The 22,384-nt window shown below is 38.6% G+C and overlaps 1 protein-coding gene across 1 annotated transcript in view; it reads left to right on the forward strand.

Annotated features, from left to right (window-relative positions):
- Positions 1–2,628: 2,628 nt before the first annotated feature.
- The window catches only part of Smp_212300 (hypothetical protein), a gene marked incomplete at both ends in the record, with an annotated part of 79,107 nt that continues 59,351 nt past the window's right edge, over positions 2,629–22,384 (forward strand). Inside the window, 4 exons of the mRNA XM_018799409.1 lie at positions 2,629–2,698; positions 10,443–10,602; positions 14,821–15,064; positions 19,014–19,215. Of these exons, the coding sequence (XP_018646617.1) occupies positions 2,629–2,698; positions 10,443–10,602; positions 14,821–15,064; positions 19,014–19,215 (676 nt within the window). The remainder of the gene's footprint in view (positions 2,699–10,442; positions 10,603–14,820; positions 15,065–19,013; positions 19,216–22,384) is intronic.

The following is a 22,384-nucleotide window of genomic DNA, read 5'->3' on the forward strand; positions in this document are numbered from 1 at the left end:
TACCCATTTCTCCACTTTCATTAGAGTGGCAATCACAGTCATGTTACACATACTGTGGGATCCTGGATGATTGTCGATGAGTTGGATGATCAGGTTGTCGTTTTTTCTGCTACACCCAAAAATTCAGACGAATACAAAAAGAACCAACGTACTCAAAAGTACAGGTGATAAATTGGTTTTAAAAAATGACATTCTTGGCGATTACTTTAACTGTAATAAATTCACTTGGAGCGAACGCACCAGTCTGAATGCCTGGTAAACGACCAAAATAATAAAATCAACTCAGTGAAGAAAAATACCACCGTTCTTTTTAAATAATGTGCTTGATTGTTTTATTATGACGAGTTTATGCATCACTGATAGATACTGAATAGAGGAAAACCGCAGTCCAAAGGGCGAAATTTATTGCTGCTCATTAAGAAATTGTTTGAGAAGACCTTATTATGCTCTGAACAGTCCATAGTGTTTCAAGTGGTCATTATAAACACGAAGTGTCACTCGATATACCAGCGATTACTGGCTGAAATCAGACGCCAACTAGTATGATAGTGAAATGGGAATGTCGGATTTCGTTACTGCTTTCAAAACTTACGACTTATGGTGGAGTCAAGCTCGGCTTTCCGTTTTCTTTTGTGCAAACGCCTAATTATATAGGGAGAGTTACCAACAACAAATTCACCATTGGACGCAATGAACATCCTCTCCTAATGTGGTTGAGGTATTTTTAGTCTTTTTTGGATCTCCGCCACATCACAGTGATATTGTTCCACGTCAGCTGGGAGCAAATATCACTGCTGTGGGTAAATGAATCACTTCACAGATTTAGTTTCGAGATGCCATAGGTCTTAAGCGACTGGTCGGTGTCCAAAAAATTATACAGGCTTATTCTACTCTGCATACACTCGACTTTCCAAATAAAAGTTCATTAGGGAGAGAATGTGAATGAGTTCATAACTGACGTTAAAAGCTACAGTCCTATATGTGTATGGTCATAGAAATGTCACTAAACCGCAGTCAGATCACCCATCAAAGTTAGGTCACTGTACGTTGTACAGTTTACCGCACACTTTTAAGGATAAAAATAACCAACGCAATTCAGCCGACTACACAGCATGGACTGGCATATGTTGAGAAGCATTTGACGTACACCGGCTATTCGTTGCGATGTATGCGTAACACGGCGTCCTCAGTGGTGATCTGATGCCGATGCGCGACTGACAGCCTTCAGTCCAGTAAAAGTTGTAAAATCCACAAAGATATCCGTTTTGGGTGTTTATTCACCTCTACAGATGACTTATATTATGAATGGACAGCGGATTGCACTACAGCTTCAATTTACTACTACTAGTATCAGTTTCATGAGATATCTCTTACAGACAGACAACTGAGCGGGTCATTAACTCGCTGTTGCGAATGTTTGGTTAGCCACTGAAAATCATGACGGCATTTTCGTATGAAATCAGAACTATTAAATTTACATGAACGGACCTCATAACAACAAATAATCCACTGTTTAGTCTTATAACGCCTTAAAATCAATATGTTCATTAGGTGACCAAAAATTGATACCGTTGGTTCTGAGAAATTAACCAGCTGAAGAAAGATCATTATTGTACGCAACTATGGTGATGTATCATTAAAAAGGGTTGGTTTTTTATTATACCAAATATAAATTATACTCAAGGAAAATACTTAAAGTCACTCAAATTGCCAGATAAGGACATGTTTAAGTCCCTTTTCTGTCTCATAATCCACAATTATAAGTGATCAGTGATTCCAAATATGGTTGTTATAAAACAAAGTGTGTATTAAGATTAATCGCGTCTTGAGGATATCATTGTGATCTGTAAACCTAGACATCAAATATATCGGAATTCCGTAATCGTGACAGCTGACAAATAAGAACAGGAGGCAAATATGGTCAGGAGTTTATTTTTGAGCCATAATGCATGTCACGCTATGGGAGTACAAAACATGGACGAAGATATATTTGATAGATTATCAATATATCGAAAAGTGACTGATCTAAACTGGCTAGTTATCGCAGGAGAAGTTGAAAAAGGCGTTCCCACTCGTGATCTGTTGAGGATGCATGCCCGAGCACCTTCAGACTGGTGAGTTCATTAAAACTAATGAGGTCAGCACCCAATGTCGAACATTACAGAGCTATTGATTTTGGGGATTTATTAACCGCCACACTATGAAATTGAAATATTAAAAATGAAAACAATATTCTGAGACTCAAAGCAAGAAAAAATCCAAGTTTTTATCCTTTCTTAACGAGAAACTGCATGAGCAAGTGGTAATCAATCCTAATAACACTTGACAATTTACGATATACAACCTTAAGTAGTGACCCTAAAAATCAAGGAACGATAATCCAAGGGTGTTGAAAAAGCTTTTAAAAACATGTCAAATGCTTAAACGATAATTTTGCATCCTTTCTTTTCTGACCCCTTTCTCTTCTCTTGACTTACGTGGAAATAGATGGTACTGTAGATAAGCGGGTTCTTTGATTTGGATATTCTGTTTCTCACATGGCATGTAGTTCGTTTTCTACTGAAGCTCTCTGGTAATTTAACTCTGAGATATGCAGCTTTCATAATGAAGTGAGCTTATTACCTCACAATGGATATACCAATGTCTATTGTCATTGAAAAGACTCCTTTCGGGTTGGGATTTACATTAAAAGACGAAGGTAAGTTTGACGGATATTTCTTTATAGTAAATTGAGAACGCAAAACAGTAAAGCTTAAATAAAAGGCCCTCACGACTTGAGTCATAAATCGGTTATTTTCTTTATTTCATTAGCGTGTGGATTTTATACCTCACTAAGTAGGTTCTTTCGAAAGTGCTTAGCAAGCGATAATAGTAGGTCTGACGAATAAATTCAGTTCGGTTAATATCTTATCCGGCTCGCATTTTTGTGCATTGGTTTTGAAAAGTGATTTTTGATCTATTTGTCAGGATTCCTGAACATTAAGTAGATATCTGTTCGAGCAACCTTGGTTCGGCCAGGTCTTTTTCCTACTATATTGCATTGGTTATTGACATCAAATTCACTGTTTACCAGATTCCACTTTACACTAGCCGACCGGTTTTCATCAGAAGGGTCTATTAAACTCTTCAAATTAATTCCGTCTTTTCAGCGGCGGTTGTTAAGCTCTTTAGCTTCCTAATTGCTAATCATACTATCATATTTAATGAAAGAATCAGTGTATCATTCGGAATCACTATTTTCCTTTGTTGAGTTATCGGGTCTAAACTTCAAGTAAAGGTATACTTGTTGTTTGAATTCCTGGCCACGTATTACCTCGGTTAGTAGTTCAGAATCACCGCTTTCATTTAATCTGTGATGATTCATGTTCTTTACTCCAACTAAGGTAAGTGGGACGGGATTTGGACATTCGGTTGCTAAAAGGCGACTGGTCAAGTCATTTTACCAAAGTTAACATACGTTTCTCTTTGTACCCATTCCACAAGGCTAGCGGTATAAATATATTTTGTTTAAACGTTCGTAGAAATCCTTTTCCATGTTCAGGTTATTAGGCTCCTAAATAAGTATATATGACTGATAAAATTAACTGATGCGCAAACCTGTAATGATCTGCTTACAGTTGTGGTAACCACCGAAAACAATTTAATGAGGGTCGATTTGTGTGGAAATGTCATCCCCGTATGATACAAACAAGGGTTTCCTAAGAAAACTTAAGTGTTCACTTCTACACACTGAGCAGCCGCGAGGAACAAAAGCAAATCATATTATTGCTGAAACCCTTCGAATTATAAAGAAAACATCGTTCTTCAGGTATTGTTAAATCGATAGTGTACTAGCCTATAATAACAGACAAGTAATCTTGTTTTTATTGCCTAGTAGGTTATTTATTCCTAAGCAACACTTGCACAAAATTTTGTTGATGCGTTCCAAACATCACAATTGTCTGAGAATATTAATTAAAGTACGTGAATTCTCATTTACTCATTGTAGTAAATACAGGTTATTTCACTAGAATTCGCACTATAATCGCCACCAGCTGTTTTAGAAGTCAAGTATGATAGCTTAGAGTGTGACTATGGTGCTGAAGCATTGATTCTTTATCTTTCTCTAGACTTCAAGTTCCACTATTCCTTCATACCTGTTTTTTCATTAAGTCTCAGTGTTTAGTCTTTGTTACTGTCAATGGTACTACGACTATCTAGGTCTCGTCGCCACTCGTTACTCTTATTTCATCTCGTCGTTTTGATATTGTACACAGACTTGGGCTGGTGCACATTTGTTCCAGGCTCTGCTTTTTTTTAGGAAGTACCATGAACAGCCTTTGTCTAAACTAAAAAATATGATTCTCTTTACTGTTATCTACTATCGCGTTATCTATTACGAGACCCTCTAATTTTAAAACCATTGAAAAATCTACACTATAAAGTAAAGTCACTTCTAAATTATTGTTAAATTGTTCTAAGTGCTATACAGCAGTTTGAATCTCTCAACCACACACATTTTTCGTAGTTTGTACCCACTTGCATCTTGACAGTTGATAGAATTGATGTTTTGGTATTCTCATTATATACATCCGCATAGTTCAGTCCAAATGTTAATAAATTCATGGACTGATGCCACGTCTTGGTCTTGGGTCACCTGACTTTTTTTACAACATACTTCTACTCCAGATAGTATCACCTGAGTTAGACGATGAGTGGGCTTACGCAGTACATGTCCCAACCACCTCAACCAATGAAGGTTCGCTTTCTCACGAACAGATTCGTCACATTTACTTAGTATCCCATGCTTAATCTCAACATTGGTCACTCAGTGAATCCAAAGTACGCGAATGGTCCTCCAAAGACATCTATGATCGCCGAGAAGTTTGTGTACCTGGGTAGCTGTGTAAGTTCTAGTGGTGGCATGAATGATGAAATCGATTCACATATGATGAAAGCCAGAGTGGCTTATGCTAATGTAGACCCTTGTCTGTTCAACTTGAATAGTCAGTCAGTCATTTACAACGTAGAACTTCGTACGTACGTAAATCATTTCGAGATGCCATACCACATTAGCACAGAGATGAAGTTGTCGATTCAAATCCCATATTGGTAGAAGTAGTAAGAGTATAAGTATTATGTGAAAGATAAGGGTTTGAAGATGTTATTGAAGGAGTATAATACAGTGAAATAAATTTGGAAAGAGAAAAAGGATAGGGACATGAAGAATTTAAAAAGGTTAGAATTTGGTAGAACACAAGGAGTGGATGCACCTTCGCCATTGAAAACGATTTTGAGCCATATCATTCAAGGTCTCTAACCATCGGTTGCTATCATCTCGCGAATCCCAACCAGGTAGTCTGCACCTACCAATATGGCTCAAACCACTTGCCAGTGACTTCATGGATTTGTGCCATGTTATGGTCTGGCCACCCCTAGCTTTCTTCCAACCTGCTCCTACACTATAAAGCATTGCACGTCGGGACAGTCGGTGGTTGGGCATACGTAACACATGTCCCAGTTATCTTAACTGATAAAGTTTCACTACTTCATCAATCGATTTGCCATCCTTACCTAGTACCCGTTTCCTAACGATTGCATTACTTACTCGGTGGTCCCAGGATGTACGAGCAATGCTTCGAAGACACCTATGATCGAATACTAGTAGCCTACGAATATCCTCTACTCTTATCGGCCATGTTTCACTGCCATAAAGTAGGACGGAACGAACTGTTGCGCAGTAAACCCGTCTTTTTGTTGCTAGACAGATATCTCGCCTACGCCATAAATGACGCAAGTTGGCGAAAACTATATGAGACTTCTGTATCCGTGCTGAGATTTCGTCACAACAGACCACAAGGGCTGACGAGACTCCCAAGATAAGTGAAGCGGTCAACACGCTCAACTACTTCACTCCCTATCATTAGTTCAGGTGTCGATGCAACCCAATCCTGAAGTAACATTTTGCACTTCGAGGGAGAGAATCGCATCACGGACATGCCTTCATTGTTGCTTATAGTGGTCAGAAGACTCTGCATTTTGTCAGCGTCTTCACCGAATAAAACTATGTCGTCGGCGTATTCTAAGTCAACAAGTGAGCCTTCCGGTAAAAGTTCAACTCCAGGAGATTGAGATAAATGAAAGTGTTATCTCCAAAAGCATGTCAACGACAAAGTTAAACAAGAATGGGGAGAGTGGACAGCCCTGACGAACACCACTTGAGGTAACCAATTCTGATGACAGTTCGCCATAGGCTCTAACTCGACCAGTTGTGTTTGAGTAGAGAGCCTTTATGAGGTTAATGTACTTCTTTGGTACTCCTTTCACTGACAAACACTGCCATAGAACCTCACGATCAACGGAGTCAAATGCCACCTTAAGGTCAAGAAATACTACGATTGTGGGACGTCTGAATGTGTGTCTATGTTCTAGGACCTGACGTAGAATGAATATCTGGTCTATGCAACCACGTCCAGGTCGGAAACCAGCCTGGTTTTCTCTAGTCTGCTCTTCACGAGCTTTGGTTAGGCGTCCAAGTATTATTGAAGCTAATATTTTAGACACTATATTAGTCAAACTGATTCCTCTGTGATTGTCACAGGAGGACTTTTGTCCTTTCTTATAGACTGGCACAATCAATGATTGGGACCAGTCAGATGGAATTACGTCCAGTTCCCAGATTCTACCTAAGACCTCAGTCAATCTCGTTGCTAGTACTGGACCACCATCCTTAAAAATCTCAGGGGTAAACCTGTCAGGGCCTGCTGCTCTCCCTCGCTTTAGATTTCTTATAGCTTTTTCAACCTCGTAGAGAGTTGGAGGACTTACCTCAATTTGCCATTCAGGACGACTGGGGATCGTGGGTAACTGAAGTGTGGCTGAAGGCCAGTTGAACTGATCCTTAAAGTGTTCTGCCCATCGATCCAATCTCCTGGATTGAGAATGAATGAGATGCCCATCTTTGTCTGAGATAGTTTCGCTAATAGTTGGGTTCCTAATGCAGGTTTCTTTAATAAGTCTGAATAGCTGTCTGCTGTTACCTATTGCCGCTGCCTTTTCCATCTCTCTTGCTTTCGCTACCCACCACTGTTCACGATCATTGCGAAGGCTTCTTATTAACCTTCGCTTAAACTGACTCCGCTCTTCGTTATGTTCAGAGCCAGGTGGGATGAGTTTTCGAGCATCTGTCAGTGCGGTAGATGCTGCCGAGATCCATTGTTTCTCCCTAATCTTATGGCTTATCTTACTAGCGGATATCACTGCTGTTTCCACAGCTTTTCGGATGTCATTCCACGCTGCTTCGGGGTGGGCACAACTTACATGTCTGTCTATCTGTTTTTCCAGTTGTTCCTGAAATATATTCTTGGCTTGCTTATCATTAAGTAGAACCCTAAGAGGTTTCCCTGCAGTGTCTTTCCTACGTCCAGTAAGACGCAGACAGATACGTGCTCGCACTAGAGCATGATCTGAGTCTAAACATGTGCTCCAGAATGATCGACAGTCTTCTATCGAGCCCCTCCATCGGTGGCTGATAGCGATGTGATCTAATTGGGTCAAACGTTGGGACGAATTCGGGGGTCGCCATGTCAAAAGATGTTTTTCCTTATGCTTAAAGTTAGTATTTGCAAGAAATAGACGGTTATCTGAGCACAGCTGCAACAGACGGTCGCCATTATCTGTTCTTTTAGCCACGACACCATGAGATCCACCCAGGTGTCTTTCCCTTTCACTTAGTTTACCTTCTTGAGCAATAAAGTCACCTGCCACTATTACTACATCAGAACGCCTAGCTTTTCGGAGGTCAGAAAGTTTCCTGTAAAACTCATCTTTTATATCATCTGAGCTGCAGTCAGTGGGAGAGTAGGCAGAGACGACGAAGAGGCAACGACGGGTTTCCCTATCTTTCCGAGTCCTTACTGATCCGTTTAGTCGGACAGCGCATAGACGACTGTCTACTGGAATCCAGTCTAAAAGAGCTAGTTCTGCCCTAGGACTTAATGCTATACCTACTCCAGCGAGGCCACGGGAAGCAGTATCAGGGCTTCCAGATACACGAAGCGTGTATCGAGATGGTTCTTTATTTTGATTAGGTGAGGTCAAATGAATGACGCGCGTTTGTATGCGCGTTTCGGAGACGCAGCACACATCGATGGTGTAAGATTCTAGAGTCCTAGCTAAGGAAGCCCGTTGTCCTATTTGGCACAATGTTCGGACATTAAAAGTTCCTATATGTAGTTTAGAGCGTGGTTTCAGGAGACCAGGAATAACGTTCCGTGTACTTGAATCGTTTGCCCTAGCGGTGCGAGGTGATAAAAGGACGTGAGAAGGGTTAGTCGTGGAGATAAGAGAGTTATTAGGAGGTGTAGGAAGGATTTGAAAGTGACCAACTTGGTCTCATGTGTAGTTACGGGTATGAGGGCTAATATCACTTCCCGGCTGCCCACACCGTGGAAGGGTATTTCTTGAGGGACCTGAAAAAGAAGTTGGATTAGTGTTAGTCATAACGACCTGGGAGCGTGACCGCAGTGCCCAAGGGACAACTGCTTGAGGCCGGTCACGCACGGCCTTTTTTGGGGGATTTTTGACGTGTTAGCTCCGTTCTTCAAAGGACCTTACCGCCGGAGACGGAAATCCGTGGGATAAGGCGAGGTTTGCATTTTTAGGGTCGACCTTTTCTAACCCCACCCCTCCTTGTGGGAAGGCAGCATCGCTGTCATGCTGGTTGTCTGAAGGAAACACCTTACTGCTGTCACACCTCTGTACAGTCGGCAGTACGACTTCGCCTTCGGACCTTGGGATTGCTGCTTTTAGTCTTACCGCTCTTCAACCGACCTGTCTGGCATGGTAGGACCTCGAGGAACGATTGTTCCAGCCAGCATAGCTCGATTGCTTCATCACGATAGGCAAGCCCGACCACCACGTCAAGGTAGCAGCATTGATAGCAGCATTGATAATTATTTACATTCATACACACTGTTAGAAGTAATCACAATAATAATTACACAGTGATGTCAAGTAATTCAATTCACTAGAATAATGACACAAATGATACACGATACAAATAATGGCTTCTTCTTTTCTCCTGTTCATTGAATGGAAAGTCAGTAACTGAGTTAACCAACTTTAGATTTTTTTCGTCCAAATGAAAATAACTTGAATAACTGATTAGTTAATCACGTTGTGTGTTATCTCCGCGTTGTTGGATGGGACTTGATTCCTACAATTTTTATAACCATTAGGCGCTTGGGAAACTGTCAGCTTTATTCTATGCATGTTAATGAAATGGATCCTGAAGGGACAAATGGCATATAAACCAATTTTTGGTCACCTCTACCATGGAACTACTTCTCCTGACGTTGCTCCATTGCGTCGTGGATCAGACCTTTGGATCGGAGGCTCCGAGTGTGGCCTCCTAAGAAAACTACCTGCTTCGGTTTGGGCATCCGGGCAGTATTACAGCCCACACACAAATCAAGTGACTTGTGTGGTCCATATGTATTCGGTACCCTATTGTACCAATATGTGCTCAAATAAATAAATGTGATGACTACTTCATTTGTCTTGAAAGTCTTATTGGCCTTGGTGGGTTGGTATCTGGTCTAATCTTGGCACGGGTTCGTAAGCTCAGTTAACACTAACCATTTTGTGTTACTTGTGCAGTAGATGAGATATCTGTTTACCAACCAAAGGATTGATGCCGAGGAACACTACACCCTGTATTATTCTACACTTGTAGAACATGGTCTTTAAAAGTAAAAGACATGTGTAGACTAAAGGTTTTTGATCACAAGTGTCTTCGAAACATTACTGACGCTTCATGGAAATGTTGAATGTAGACATGAAGTACCTTGCAAAAGTTGGACGTCGGTTGGTATAGTTGTTAATTCTCATCGACTAAGGTCGTCAGGACTTTTGTTACATTTGCCAACCCACTGCCTGCCTAGATGGTCTATGCTAGCTAGTGTCGAAGTAGGTTGTAAAAGAGCCAGTAGAGGTCAAACCAAGATGTGACGTGGGATCAGTCTTTGAATTCATTGATTGTTGGGTCGAACAATGTTGGTAAATGCAGACTGCCTGGTTGGGGTCCATGCGTTAACTGCGATTTGTGTTTGAAGACTTTAGTTGAAATACCTTATTACCGTTCACAGTAATTCAAATCCATTCACCCTTTATCTTCCTCTTGATCTCGAATTCCAATTTTCTTTCGTTCCACTGTGTCTTTTCGAGCCAAATTCTCAACGTCCAGTTCTGTCATTATCATTGCTGCTGCATTATCTCAATATTTTTTACTGTTTATCTTGTTATGTTCTCGCCAACACACATCTGTGCCAAATATCTACATTGATGGTGACTTACTGACTGACCTACGTGTTTCCAGTGCACTTTCAAGATCTAGTTTACTTGTCTGGTTGTCTGTCTAGTAAATAAACTAGTTTCCATTTTGATAATCGAAATTTTTGCAGGTAAACCTTACGAGTCTACTGCTCTGGTGACTAAAGTTGCTCGAGGCAGTTCGGCGGAGGCATCTGGTTTAAGAATAGGTGATCGGATTGTTGCCATTAATCAGAAACCTGTGAAATCCATGACATTCTTAGAAGTCTCCAATTTCCTCCGGAGTGGCAGGTTAGTTCTTTCTATTCGTCACGTAGCATTCACTTAATGCTTAAGAAATGTAATAAATTTGTCAATTATTTGTACAGCTAGGTGGAAGCTTTAATTCATATTAAAGCTTCTTATTTGGTTGTTGCTTGTGTATCTGATCAAATTGATGTCAACAAAATGAGTCAATTTTAATCGAATGTGAAGCCATGAGAAGTCTTGGGTGGGTACTCATATTTACAAGTGGTTGATCACTGAGTAGTAACCAGTGTCACATGTGTCAAGTTTTTAATACTAATCGAATCCTACCTACTTGGACCAAAAAAGACTTCACATCCATGATATTAGTCACCACTCAATGATCAGTCATTCGTAAATATATCTCAGTACTCTAGGAGGTCCGTCACGGTCCTAACAACTCAGTGGTAACGTCTCTAATTTTAATGTCGAGAGACATGGAATCGAATCCCATACGGAACATCATCTCCCTTAATAATACAGGTAGACCTCATTGATGAGGGCCAAATAGCACGAAACCTAGGTCAAGGAGGGTTTGCTGTCGACTACCTTCAATCACATAGTCTAATATACATTTGGTGTGCAAAATGGCTGCTAGCAAAATCAATCATATTACTAATCTTCAAATTAGTGGGTTTTTCATTAGAATTGTTTTGCACCTACGTCTGACCACCAACTTGTCACAAGTAGAATGAAAAACACGCCTCCTGGATTTTATTGTCGGTCGAAATTCAATGACTACAGAATTATGATGGCTGCTGTATTACGATTATTTTTTTATCGAGTTTAATTGGAACATGCGTCTCGTGTATCGACGTCAGTCATCGTAAACTACTATTGCTACTACCACTACTACTGATATTGATTTTCCGGTTGTGTGAATTCACAAGTTGAGCGAATAGATTTTATTTTTTATTTAGCACCTCATCAAGGCTCTACACAAATATATCTAAGTTTTACAGTTACAAATGAAATCATTATCAAATGAATCCCGGTGGGTGAAGTTAACAATATGTCTCAATAGTTTCTCTAAAGATAGGAGTCAGTAACTGGATGGATGCAAAATAAACTCTAATAACGAGGTCAAATAATCGGTCAATTATAATAGCTCTTTACGTAAGGATAATAATAAGACTTAGGTAAGCTTTTGTTCAACTCCTTTCAGTTGATTCAGTCATTATGTTTTAATCAGTAATCTTATCCTGACTAACTGATCTTTACTCATTTTTTACGTTTTCAGTGTTGGTTTGCGACGCAACCACTCATCTCTAGCTCTTTGATTCTTTGTTACTACAATGTTGTAGAATGTTCTTACAAATAAGATGTGCATTTGCAATACCTAATTCGGTTTTCACAGTTTCAAATCACGAACTGATCTTAGATCACCATTGGAAAACTGGAATCACTGAATAGCCGTTTCATCCTAGTACGGGATTCTCCAACAGTGGACATCCACGATCCTGCGCTCGGGAATCGAACCCAGAACCTCTCTCGCTCACGAACATTTAATCTCCAGACCACCAAACTGGGATCCACGGTGTTACTGTCGAAATTTAGCCAATCCACGATATTAGGGAACCTTCATCCAATGATGGTTTCAACAAGATTTATTCGTGATTTAAAACTGTATACTTCATTCAATGGCTTAAATTTATTAGCAAGTTAATTTCTGTTAGCATAGAACAGGTTCAACTTAATTCCCATAAGATAACTTTTAAAACTAAATTTATCGGTATCTCGATTAAATAGGCCAAAACAAAGCTAATTTTTATAAAATATTAGATTGAATTGTATTTAGCAGTGAAATCTATCGGGCTTACTCACACAAGATAGATATGTGCCTAATAAAACTAAGAAGAAAAAATCCAGTCAAAATATCAGCAACGGGATACTCACACAAATCATTGAATTTGTGTCGAATGGGATACTACCGGGGTGCTTAGACCGAAGCAGGTGATTTTCTTAGGAGGCCATTCCCCACTCTTTTGACATAGAGTTCTAATGGACAAGGCAGTGGAACGATGTTAGGAGATGCGATCCCATGTTAACCGGGGACCAACAGTAGTTTCATACTCGATTTGTTGTGTCAGGATGTTATAGTTCATATACAGCATTAGTTTGGAATCAGAATTTTGCAACTGTCTTGGGTATTTTGTCCGTACATACCAACTCCATTTAACCCGCCAATGGACATTGTCAATTTCGTCAGCAACACTGCAGCAACGAGAAGTCAGTGATTAAGACTTCCTTAGCAGTGGATATATATGGTTTTACACATGAGGGAACCCTCCACACCCTTGGTCATACCAAGGTATTTAGAGATAAAAACACCTCGGACACCCGATATTTCCAGCCAGTTAATCATGCAAGTACTAATCGGGTCCAGCGTTGTTTAACTTCCGTGATCGAACGAGAACCGGTGTTTCCAACGTGGTATGGTCGTTCTAAACTAACAAGAGAGGATTGTCATGGAAGATAACACTGAATAGTTCCAGTATTGTGTGTTAGTCAGACTATAGGCTTTTGCAGTGTTATGTTCTAATTTGAATTACACATTTGTGTAGTATGATATTTTTAATGTAATACGTTTGTTTAATGCCACCAAACACGTAAATTCGAAAATATCTCCCTAAGATTTTTTGGCTTATGATATTGCTACAAAGAACCAATCAAGATTCAACACTAATAATGTTTTAACAAGTTTAGTTATAAACAATGTGGTGGTCGTTGCAGAGTTATAGATAAATATTTTTTTCCACTTTAGTTAGCTGAATATGACTGTTGATTATTTAACGTCCTAGTTGCATGCAATACATTTTACTGTTTACATAGAATGATGGTTGTACTCGAAATCAGTTGTCTGAGCAAATTGAGGTTTTCTGGGAAGTTTACTTTCGTGTATAAATACATCACCTATTACAAATCACACATTATCGGATTTATGCCGCTGCAAATTTCTTTTCTGTATATCTCGTATTCATCACTTTGCCCCCAAATGTCCTGGTACGGCCGAGAGTGGGGAGAGTCCGCTCTCCCTCTTGAAATACTCACATGGCCACGCGTATATAACCTCTGCCAAGGAAGTCCCACTAACTGCCTTCTCGTGGCGCGGGTGTTGTTTACTAAATTGAGAGGACGAAAAGCGAATGTCTGGCGCTTTAACTGGGTTGGTGGACACGGAGGGTCCATCTTGGGGAGTTGGAAAACCCTGATCCCAAACCAATGGTGCACATGGGCTGACTCCAGTATCCTTATGGAACGAATGGCGTATGAACCAATCGTTGGTCACCTATTACCATGGAACTGCATCTCCTTACGATGCTCCACTACCTTGTGGATCATATCTTTAGGTCAAAGGCTCCAGGTGTAGCCTCCTAAGGAAACTACCGGCTTCGGTTTGGGCATCCGGGCAGTATCACAGCCCTCACACAAATCGAATGAGATTTGTGAGGCGCATATGTATCTGGTTCTTCCTTGTACTAATATTTATGTGTTTAAATAAATAAATAAAACTTTGTAATATTCAGGTCTTACGAACAGTTCAATGAGCAACTAGGCTTTTAAACTGTCCAGACTAATTTCAAGTGTCTGTTAATGTCAGTCTCAATTCATGATCTAGATCCGTGTTTTTGTTTGAAGAGAAAATATTACTTTTATTATATTTGACTTGTTATTGTAATTATGATTTCACATTTTTATTCATGTCATTTCCAATCATTAATCATGAATTATCGTTGATTTCTACATAACAAAATATGCAATATTGAAACCATTAATTGGATCTGCTAAGTGGTTGAAGGTAGCCTACAGAAAGCCTTGTTTTATCACGGTTTTATGTTATTTGAGACTCGTCACTGAGGTTTACTTGTAATCTGTAGGGAACTAATGCTTCATGTTGGATTCGAACCTAGCCCATTCAGTTGCACAGTTAGAGTTATCAGTACTGAGAAACTTAAATCGCGACTGACCCCAGTAAAACTAAGGTATTTGCTATGGATTGATCATTTAGTAATGATCAGTGTAATATTTGTCTGGTCCTTTAGTGTGCTGCTCATCGAATTCTGTGAATCAACTTGCATTGTAGTCACTAGCCTAAGTGACTATAGGTGCGACTGATATATATATATATATATATATATATATATATATATATATACATATATATATACTTCGTTTTTATTCTTTTTAATATTCATTGATCTCATCTTAAATCTTTTGTTTCAGCGATCGAAATATTCAACTTACATTACTGCATAAATCTCTTGTTCCTAACCAACCAATTACTGATACAATGTGTGAATTATCACCGCTTAAAATATTGACTTCATCTAATATCGCTAATGGTATTCAAAATATGTCTTTGAAAGATTCCAATTCTGCATTTTTATATACTACTAATGCCAGTAATACTACTACTATTACTACTGATGTTTATAAAGATGAAATGAACAATTCACCTGACTGTACTGTAAGTCATTTAACCTCTTGAGTGAATACTTTACATATTAAGTCTAATCCATCCAGTAAGGCGTTGTTGTTGATAATGTTTCAGTTATAGTTGTGTGTAAAACGGCAAAGTTATTGTGAAATGTAAGTATTAGAGAGTTGTGATTCATTCTTTGATTTCCATCAAATTTTGACATTCTGAATTCTTCAACTTCTTTGTTTTTATTTCGCTAATTTATATCTTTTCCTTGAATCGTATCATTGATGCCTAATGTTCCCTATTACTATTAATCCTTATACTACCTCTAGCATTCTGGGATTCGGTTTTATAATTTCATCTCTCTGTGGGTTATGGCTACTTAAACCGATGTACATATGTACAGGATCTGCTTTGTAACTGATTGACTTACTGTTTAATTAAAAAAGCCGATCTTCTATTATTTTGTTACACTAAATTAACTACTTCTATGAATCCGGTGTTCATCTTGTTGTGCTAACGAGGTATGGCAACTTGGACCGAAGCATTTGTGTGCCTGATCCTACGTTGTAGCTGACTGACTTATTACAGATTAGAACATATTCTATCATCATTTTATTTCTAATATCTGATTGGTAGTGGTATCATGCATATGTTACCAATAAGTTACATTACATTTTAAATCGTAGTGGCTTGATTTCGAGATAATTTCTTAAGTTTCGTTTATCAATCACCCCGATAACCGTTTATTAAGTAAATCCCGACGGTGTATGAATTCAGAAAGCAATACGAAGCGGCGACTACAGTTTATTACTGGATAGCACAGATAAGAAAAAGGTACAAGCGCATCGAGTGAATTTGAACCGAGAGACTAATGTACACGAGCAAGCAAGTACAGAAGCGGGTTCGAGGCGAAGCGAGGCAAGGCAAAACAATTAATAAGATTGAAGTATATATATGGTAAAGAGAGTGATTCGTCAAGCGATGACCATTTAAGATAAAGTGGGGGAATATGTACGTAGACTGTCACATGTGATCATAATAATACAAAGAAATAGACAAATTGCTACTGTTTGAATAACACTGTCTGTCAAATAAGTTAATTAAAGGGTTTGACAAAATTAACCGTAATTAAAATTAGTTGTAGGAGTGTTGCTATAAGATCTTCGTGTTATAGCGATTTATCTTACTGCCCCCACCCGTTTTTACAACCTTACACTTGATAAATTTAACATACCATCACGTTACAACGGCATAAAAAATGGAAGAGAGTTCTAAAAAGAAGATACTGGAGAAACATTAAAACAAGCAAAAAGAACATGGAGTGAATTACTAAATGTTTACTAAAAGTTAACAGAGAAGATGGCGGGGCGGCCAAACCAAAACGTGGCATCAGAGCTTGAAGTCACTAACTTCTAGTCTGAGCCATGTTGGCATATGCAGACTACCCGGTTGGGGTCCGCGTGACTATCGTAACCAATGGTTGGAGACTGTGGTTGACATCGCTCAGAATCGATCACAATGGTGTAAATGTATACACTCTTTATCTTCCCTTAAACCTTGAGATTAAAATTGCTTCATAACTTTTTTCCTTCCTATACTATATTCTTATATACAACCTTTCTTTTATATATTATCACCACTAAATTAACTACTTCTATGAATCCAGTGTTGATCTTGCTGTGCTAACGAGGTATGGCAACTTGGACCGAAGCATTTGTGTGCCTGGTCCTACGTTGTAGCTGACTGACTGACTAACAGAGAAGGTGAATTCGGACTACTGTGATTACTTGATGCTTAACTATATTACTAAAGCTTACAAATCGTTCACATTTTTATACGTCTCACAGCCAGAAATCAGCATATAATAGATCCTTGTACAATATACACCTAGTTTAATTAGTTGTTAGATGTTTTATTGGCATTATTGATATCAGAAGTTGATCAGTGCCAAATCAACTCGTATATCTGAACAAAGATTTAGTTCAGAGTTAACTCATCAGGGTTGATACAACTTCTAAATAACTAAAGTGATTTTCAGTCTTAACCATAACGCTTCTTATTCCTAAAAAATATCATCCAAGCTAAACATTATATACATCATATAAAATTTGTCATGTCAAGCATTTTCATAGTTCTACTACAAGATCTTTCATGTTATCATCATCGTGTCTGTTGTATCATTCTTTGTCTTCATTCAAAGTTGGTTCGGTAGTTTCCGTGGTGAATCCGAAAATTAAAGATTGATGATTGTCGTTAACTAAGTATTCGTGACACCACATGGCTTGAAGTTTTTTTACTGATTATCAACTCTGATTACGATGGTTGAAACTGGTTGGTATATCTATGTGGTTAATAGATATTCTCAACTTGATCAAATTGAGACATCGTACAATAAAATGGCATTATCACAGGCTTTCTTCCTAGTTTTCTTTCAACTGCACATGGTATTGTGTGTGTGTGCTTCGGTCCGGGCACCCGGGGAGTATCCCAGCCCTCACACAAATCGAATGATTTATGTGGCGCATATCTGTTTGGTGCCTCCTTGTACCAATATTCACGTGTTTGAATAAATAAATAAATAAATGGTGCGCGTAACGTAGATCGCTACTGAATATGGCATAGATTTTGGATATAATTAGATATCAAAGTTGTTTCAGAGTAAATGTGTCTGTTATAATTCTTCATCTCATTTGTGCAGATCTTCAGTACTCTTCAATCATAAGCTACGTATAAGCTAACACTTCGTGCATGGGTCCAAGTTGGTACACAACATTGAACAGAAATTATCAATCTAAACGCCTGAGTAGCAGGAGAAGTAACAGTACCGGTAGTAGTAGAGAAGAATATAGATAAACAAAATGATTCAAGAAGAAAGAACAAATTTGTAAAACAAAAGAAAAACCACATTAAAACTCAAGGTTTAAAGGAAAACTAGTAGTGAGCTCATCTCCACAGCTTTAACCGACTCTAAGCCATCTAACCTCAACGTCTTTAACTATAAATCACAATAGTTGCTCGTACTTCAACTGGGTAATCTACAACTACCGACACAGTCCAATCCAATTGTTGGTGACTAAATGGACCGATCCGACTGATCTCTAGCCTTTGTTTCACATATGGGTGGGTAGTGGTTAGGGATACCTAACACATTTCCCAGTCACATCTTTCTATAAATGTCCACGATCTCATCAACTGATCTGCCATTGTTACCTAGTACTCTGTATCTGACTTCAACATTGCTCCCTCAATGGTCTCAACATACACGAGCATCACTTCGAAAGTAGCTATACAGTCAGTCAGTCAGTCACAACGTAGAACTTCGTACGCATGTACATCAGTTCGAGTTGCCATACCACATTCGCACGGAGATGCAGTTGTCAATTCAAATCCCATAGTGGTAGAAGTAGTAAGAGTAGAAGCATTATGTGAAAGATTAGGGTTTGAAGATGTTATTCAAGGAGTATAGTCCAGTGAAATAAATTTGGAAAGTGAAAAAAGATAGAGACATGAAGAATTCAGAAGATTAGAATTTGGTAGAACACAAAGAGTGTATGCACCTTCGCCATTGAAAACGATTTTGAGCCATGTCATTCAAGGTTTCTGACCATCGATTGCTATCATCTCGCGGATTCTAACCAGGTAGTCTATACTTACCAACATGGCTCAGTCCACTTGTCAGTGACTTCATGGATTTGTGTCATGTTTTGGTTTGACCACCCCTAGCTTTCTTCCGACTTACTCCTACACCATGAAACATTGGACGTTGGGGCAGTCGGTGGTTGGGCATACGTAAAAACCACCGACTACTATACACCAATAAACTTATTAAGCTTTATTTGATGTTCCTATCAGTTTATTTTCTAGCAACACTTACCTTGAATTTCAATCACAAAACAATATTTATTCGTTAATCGATCAACAAATTATACATTTCTATCTTATTTCTAACCATTTTTGTCTACTATTGTCTTTCCTCCGTTACAATTTATAGTCGTCAGTTGTTTCGAACTCACAGTTGAATAAACCGATACCGAAACCCCGAACTACTACTACTAATACCACTACTGCTACTACTGCTAACACTGGTAATAGTAATAATTGTAAAGAGCTATTAAATAGTCAAGAAATTAAAAATTTGGACAAGTTATCTAACAATTTATTGCATCCAGTTTTATCACAATTTCAAGAATCCGGTAAATATCTTTTTTTCCCTAAAAGTATTATTGTTTTTTGTAAAAGATTACTTCTTTTTCCATTTATATAGACATACTATGTTTTATTTCAGAAGGGGTTTTGTGGAGATATAGTATTTTCATAGTTGAAAGCGTGAGTCAATTAAAGCTCGACAACCAAGGAAAATCGGATGCCGGCTCAGTGGTCTATCGGTTATGTACTCTGGCGCGAGACTGGTAGGTCCTGCGTTCGAATCTCGCGATGCGAGGTCATGGGTGCACGCTGTTGAGGAGTCCCACAATAGGAAGAAACGGTCGTCCAGTGCTTCCAGATTTTCCATGGTGGTCTAGCTTCAATTGATTCACGCTTTCAACTATTCTTTATTTCTTTTTCAAATGCACCAACAAATTATTCAATGTTAAATTTTTGAAATTTCATCCAAATCTTATTCAATTATGATATAAATAAAAGTAGATCCATGATATAAGAGTGAAATGTTGTCATATTTCATGTTGATATAATAAAAGATTATTTGTTATGTGAAATATGGAAATATGGTTTGGAATGACGGTTTTCCACTTCCCCTACGTGTATCCTCCGTCATACTCCTTTCATCTTGGTTTAATCCCCCACCGAACATTCGCTTTTCGTCCTCTTATTTTCGTTAAGCAACACATGTAGTACGAGAAGGCAATGAGTAGGACTTTCCTGACAGTGTCTGTATACTCGTGGCCATGTGAGGACATTCGGAGAGGAACATCTAACTCCCCCTACCCTCGACCAGGGAATTTCGGGGCAAATTGTGGCAATTGGTCGTTGCAGTGTGAAAGTACTGGGAAACGATTCCGGGCTATCTCACATTCAAAGCGTTGTTAGTTTGTAATGATTTTAATAAATAACGCTACTCTTTAAAGAAGGACCGTTAATAATTTCCGGTTTGTTTATAGACTTTGATGCTTTGTGGTTAGATCTTCCTTTGAACTTGCAAAAATTATGGCCTACAAACACATATTGTCAGTAATATCCCACCTCTATTGTATGCCTCAAGGAATTTCTCTTTGTTAAGTATCAATGCATTCAACAGCCTAATTCTTTGACTAACATTTGAGTGTTATTTCTTTCTGTGTTTGTTTGTGTGTGTGTATGGATGATGTGTGTATCTATCACACTGTCCGTACTACTTTTTGTTTACTTGCATCATTACTGTTTATAAAGTTCGTGCGTATATACTACTTATTATACACTGAGTTTGTGTTTCTTGCTACCACTTGGTGCAATCAATAAACTTTTATTGATCTTCGTATGTGTTAATTGTGTGTGTGTGAGTGCGTGCTTAATTATTAGCGTATTTTCTAGTTAATTAATTGTTCTCTATGTATATCAGTCACTATGTATATATGTTTCTGTTAATGGTATCATACTCGGTATATCAGAGATTGACAAATTTTGTCATTGAATAAGCAGTCATATGATAATCAGTGAAACAGCTGATGCTGTTGAATACAAATAAATAACCATTAGCTTATATTTATAGATAATATCACGAGTTGACTTTGGTAAGACAACCATTGAGTATCAAGGAACACTAGACAGATGTTTTGGTCTAGTATATAACTCCTCAACAACACACTATAACTAGTTGAAATTCAATCATATTTGGAGTGAGTCAGCTATGTCCACCAATGAGATTGGATAATGGTTGTACAATATCAAGAATTCATTATGACTAAAAATGTGTCCCATTGGATCCCCATCTTACTAAACTGAGATATAGGTGCTCATTATGCGAGTTGATGGTCCCAGAGTTTGTCCTCGTTGGTGTTGTCGTGGATGTGTACTGCTACTACAAGGAAGCCCCTCTGTAGAACGAAAAACTACCCACACTTGAAAAACACCACTGTTCATTATTCAGGTACTGTTTGGGCAAAAGTATAACATACTAACGACCTTTGGCTATTTATCAGTCAATCAGGGCACTCTGGATAGTTATAAAACAATGAACAGTACAAAACAATGGAATAATAGCTTTGATCTGAATAATGAACACTTATGTCAAACTATCCCCTGCCGGACATTCACTTTTCGTCCTCTCAATTTTGTGAACAACACCACTGCCACGAGAAGGCAGTGTGTAGGACTTCCCTGGCAGAGTCTATATACGCATTGTCATGTGAGAGCATTTGGAGAGGGAGGGCGGACTCTCCCCACTCTCAGCTGTACCAGGGCAATTGGGGGCAATTTCACCAAATACTTGATTATGTAGTGACTCACATCAAGTACTTTAATAAGCAGCAGCTTACCTTAAGAGCAGATATGCTTTGTAATTTAGCTCAAACATCATCTTAAATTGACTTTTTGGTTGCATAATCTATGTTCCTATTGATTTTGAGCATTTTAATAACCAAATATCAATTTTCACTTAGTTAATAATGGCATATATGTTATCTATCACTGCATTTCAAATTTCATGCAAATACATAATATTATCTTGATTCTAACTGGTTAACTCAAGGCCATCAGTGTATTATATTGTTACGCTGTTTGATTATTTAACCTTTATATACTTAACTGAAACGTGTTTCATGTGTACGAATAGCTACTTTTTTCATAGTTGAAAGCGTGAGTCAATTGAAGCTAGACCACATAAGGCTTGAATGTGAGTCCCAGAAATGATTTCGTGACTCGCCGTTGGATACATTACAGAGTGTCCTTATCCTTTTGGAAGGAGGGAGGAAATGCTGTGTTTCCGTACATTAAGTGTAGACGAATAAAACTTTTGGGGATTATGTAGAACACTCCACCGTCAAATTGGCCAAAATTGCTCTTCAATGTTACCAGTGCAAGGTTTGCTTGAAAGGCATTTTTGTCACAGTTATAACTGTAGTCTGCAACATGTCGCAGATGGACTACTTTATACTTTGAAGTGTTAAAGGCAAGTCCCTTGTCATTTGCCCAACTTTAAAGTCGAGTCAGATCCCCCGAAGTTCCAGTATGTCCTCTTGGTTGCGTATCTCTCTCCGAAGTTCACATCATCAGCAAAACGTAATAAGTCATACAATACCAGTTGTGGACGATCGTTTCTATATAAATCAAGAAAAGGTCCTAGTACTGAACCCCGGGGGACCCCAATATGATATTCCATAGCCTGAGAGAAAGTGAAGTTAACCCTGACCTTAAAATGTCGATTTT

This window comes from Schistosoma mansoni, assembly GCF_000237925.1.
Source record: "Schistosoma mansoni, WGS project CABG00000000 data, supercontig 0148, strain Puerto Rico, whole genome shotgun sequence".
In the NCBI taxonomy this organism is placed as follows: Eukaryota; Metazoa; Platyhelminthes; class Trematoda; order Strigeidida; family Schistosomatidae; genus Schistosoma; species Schistosoma mansoni.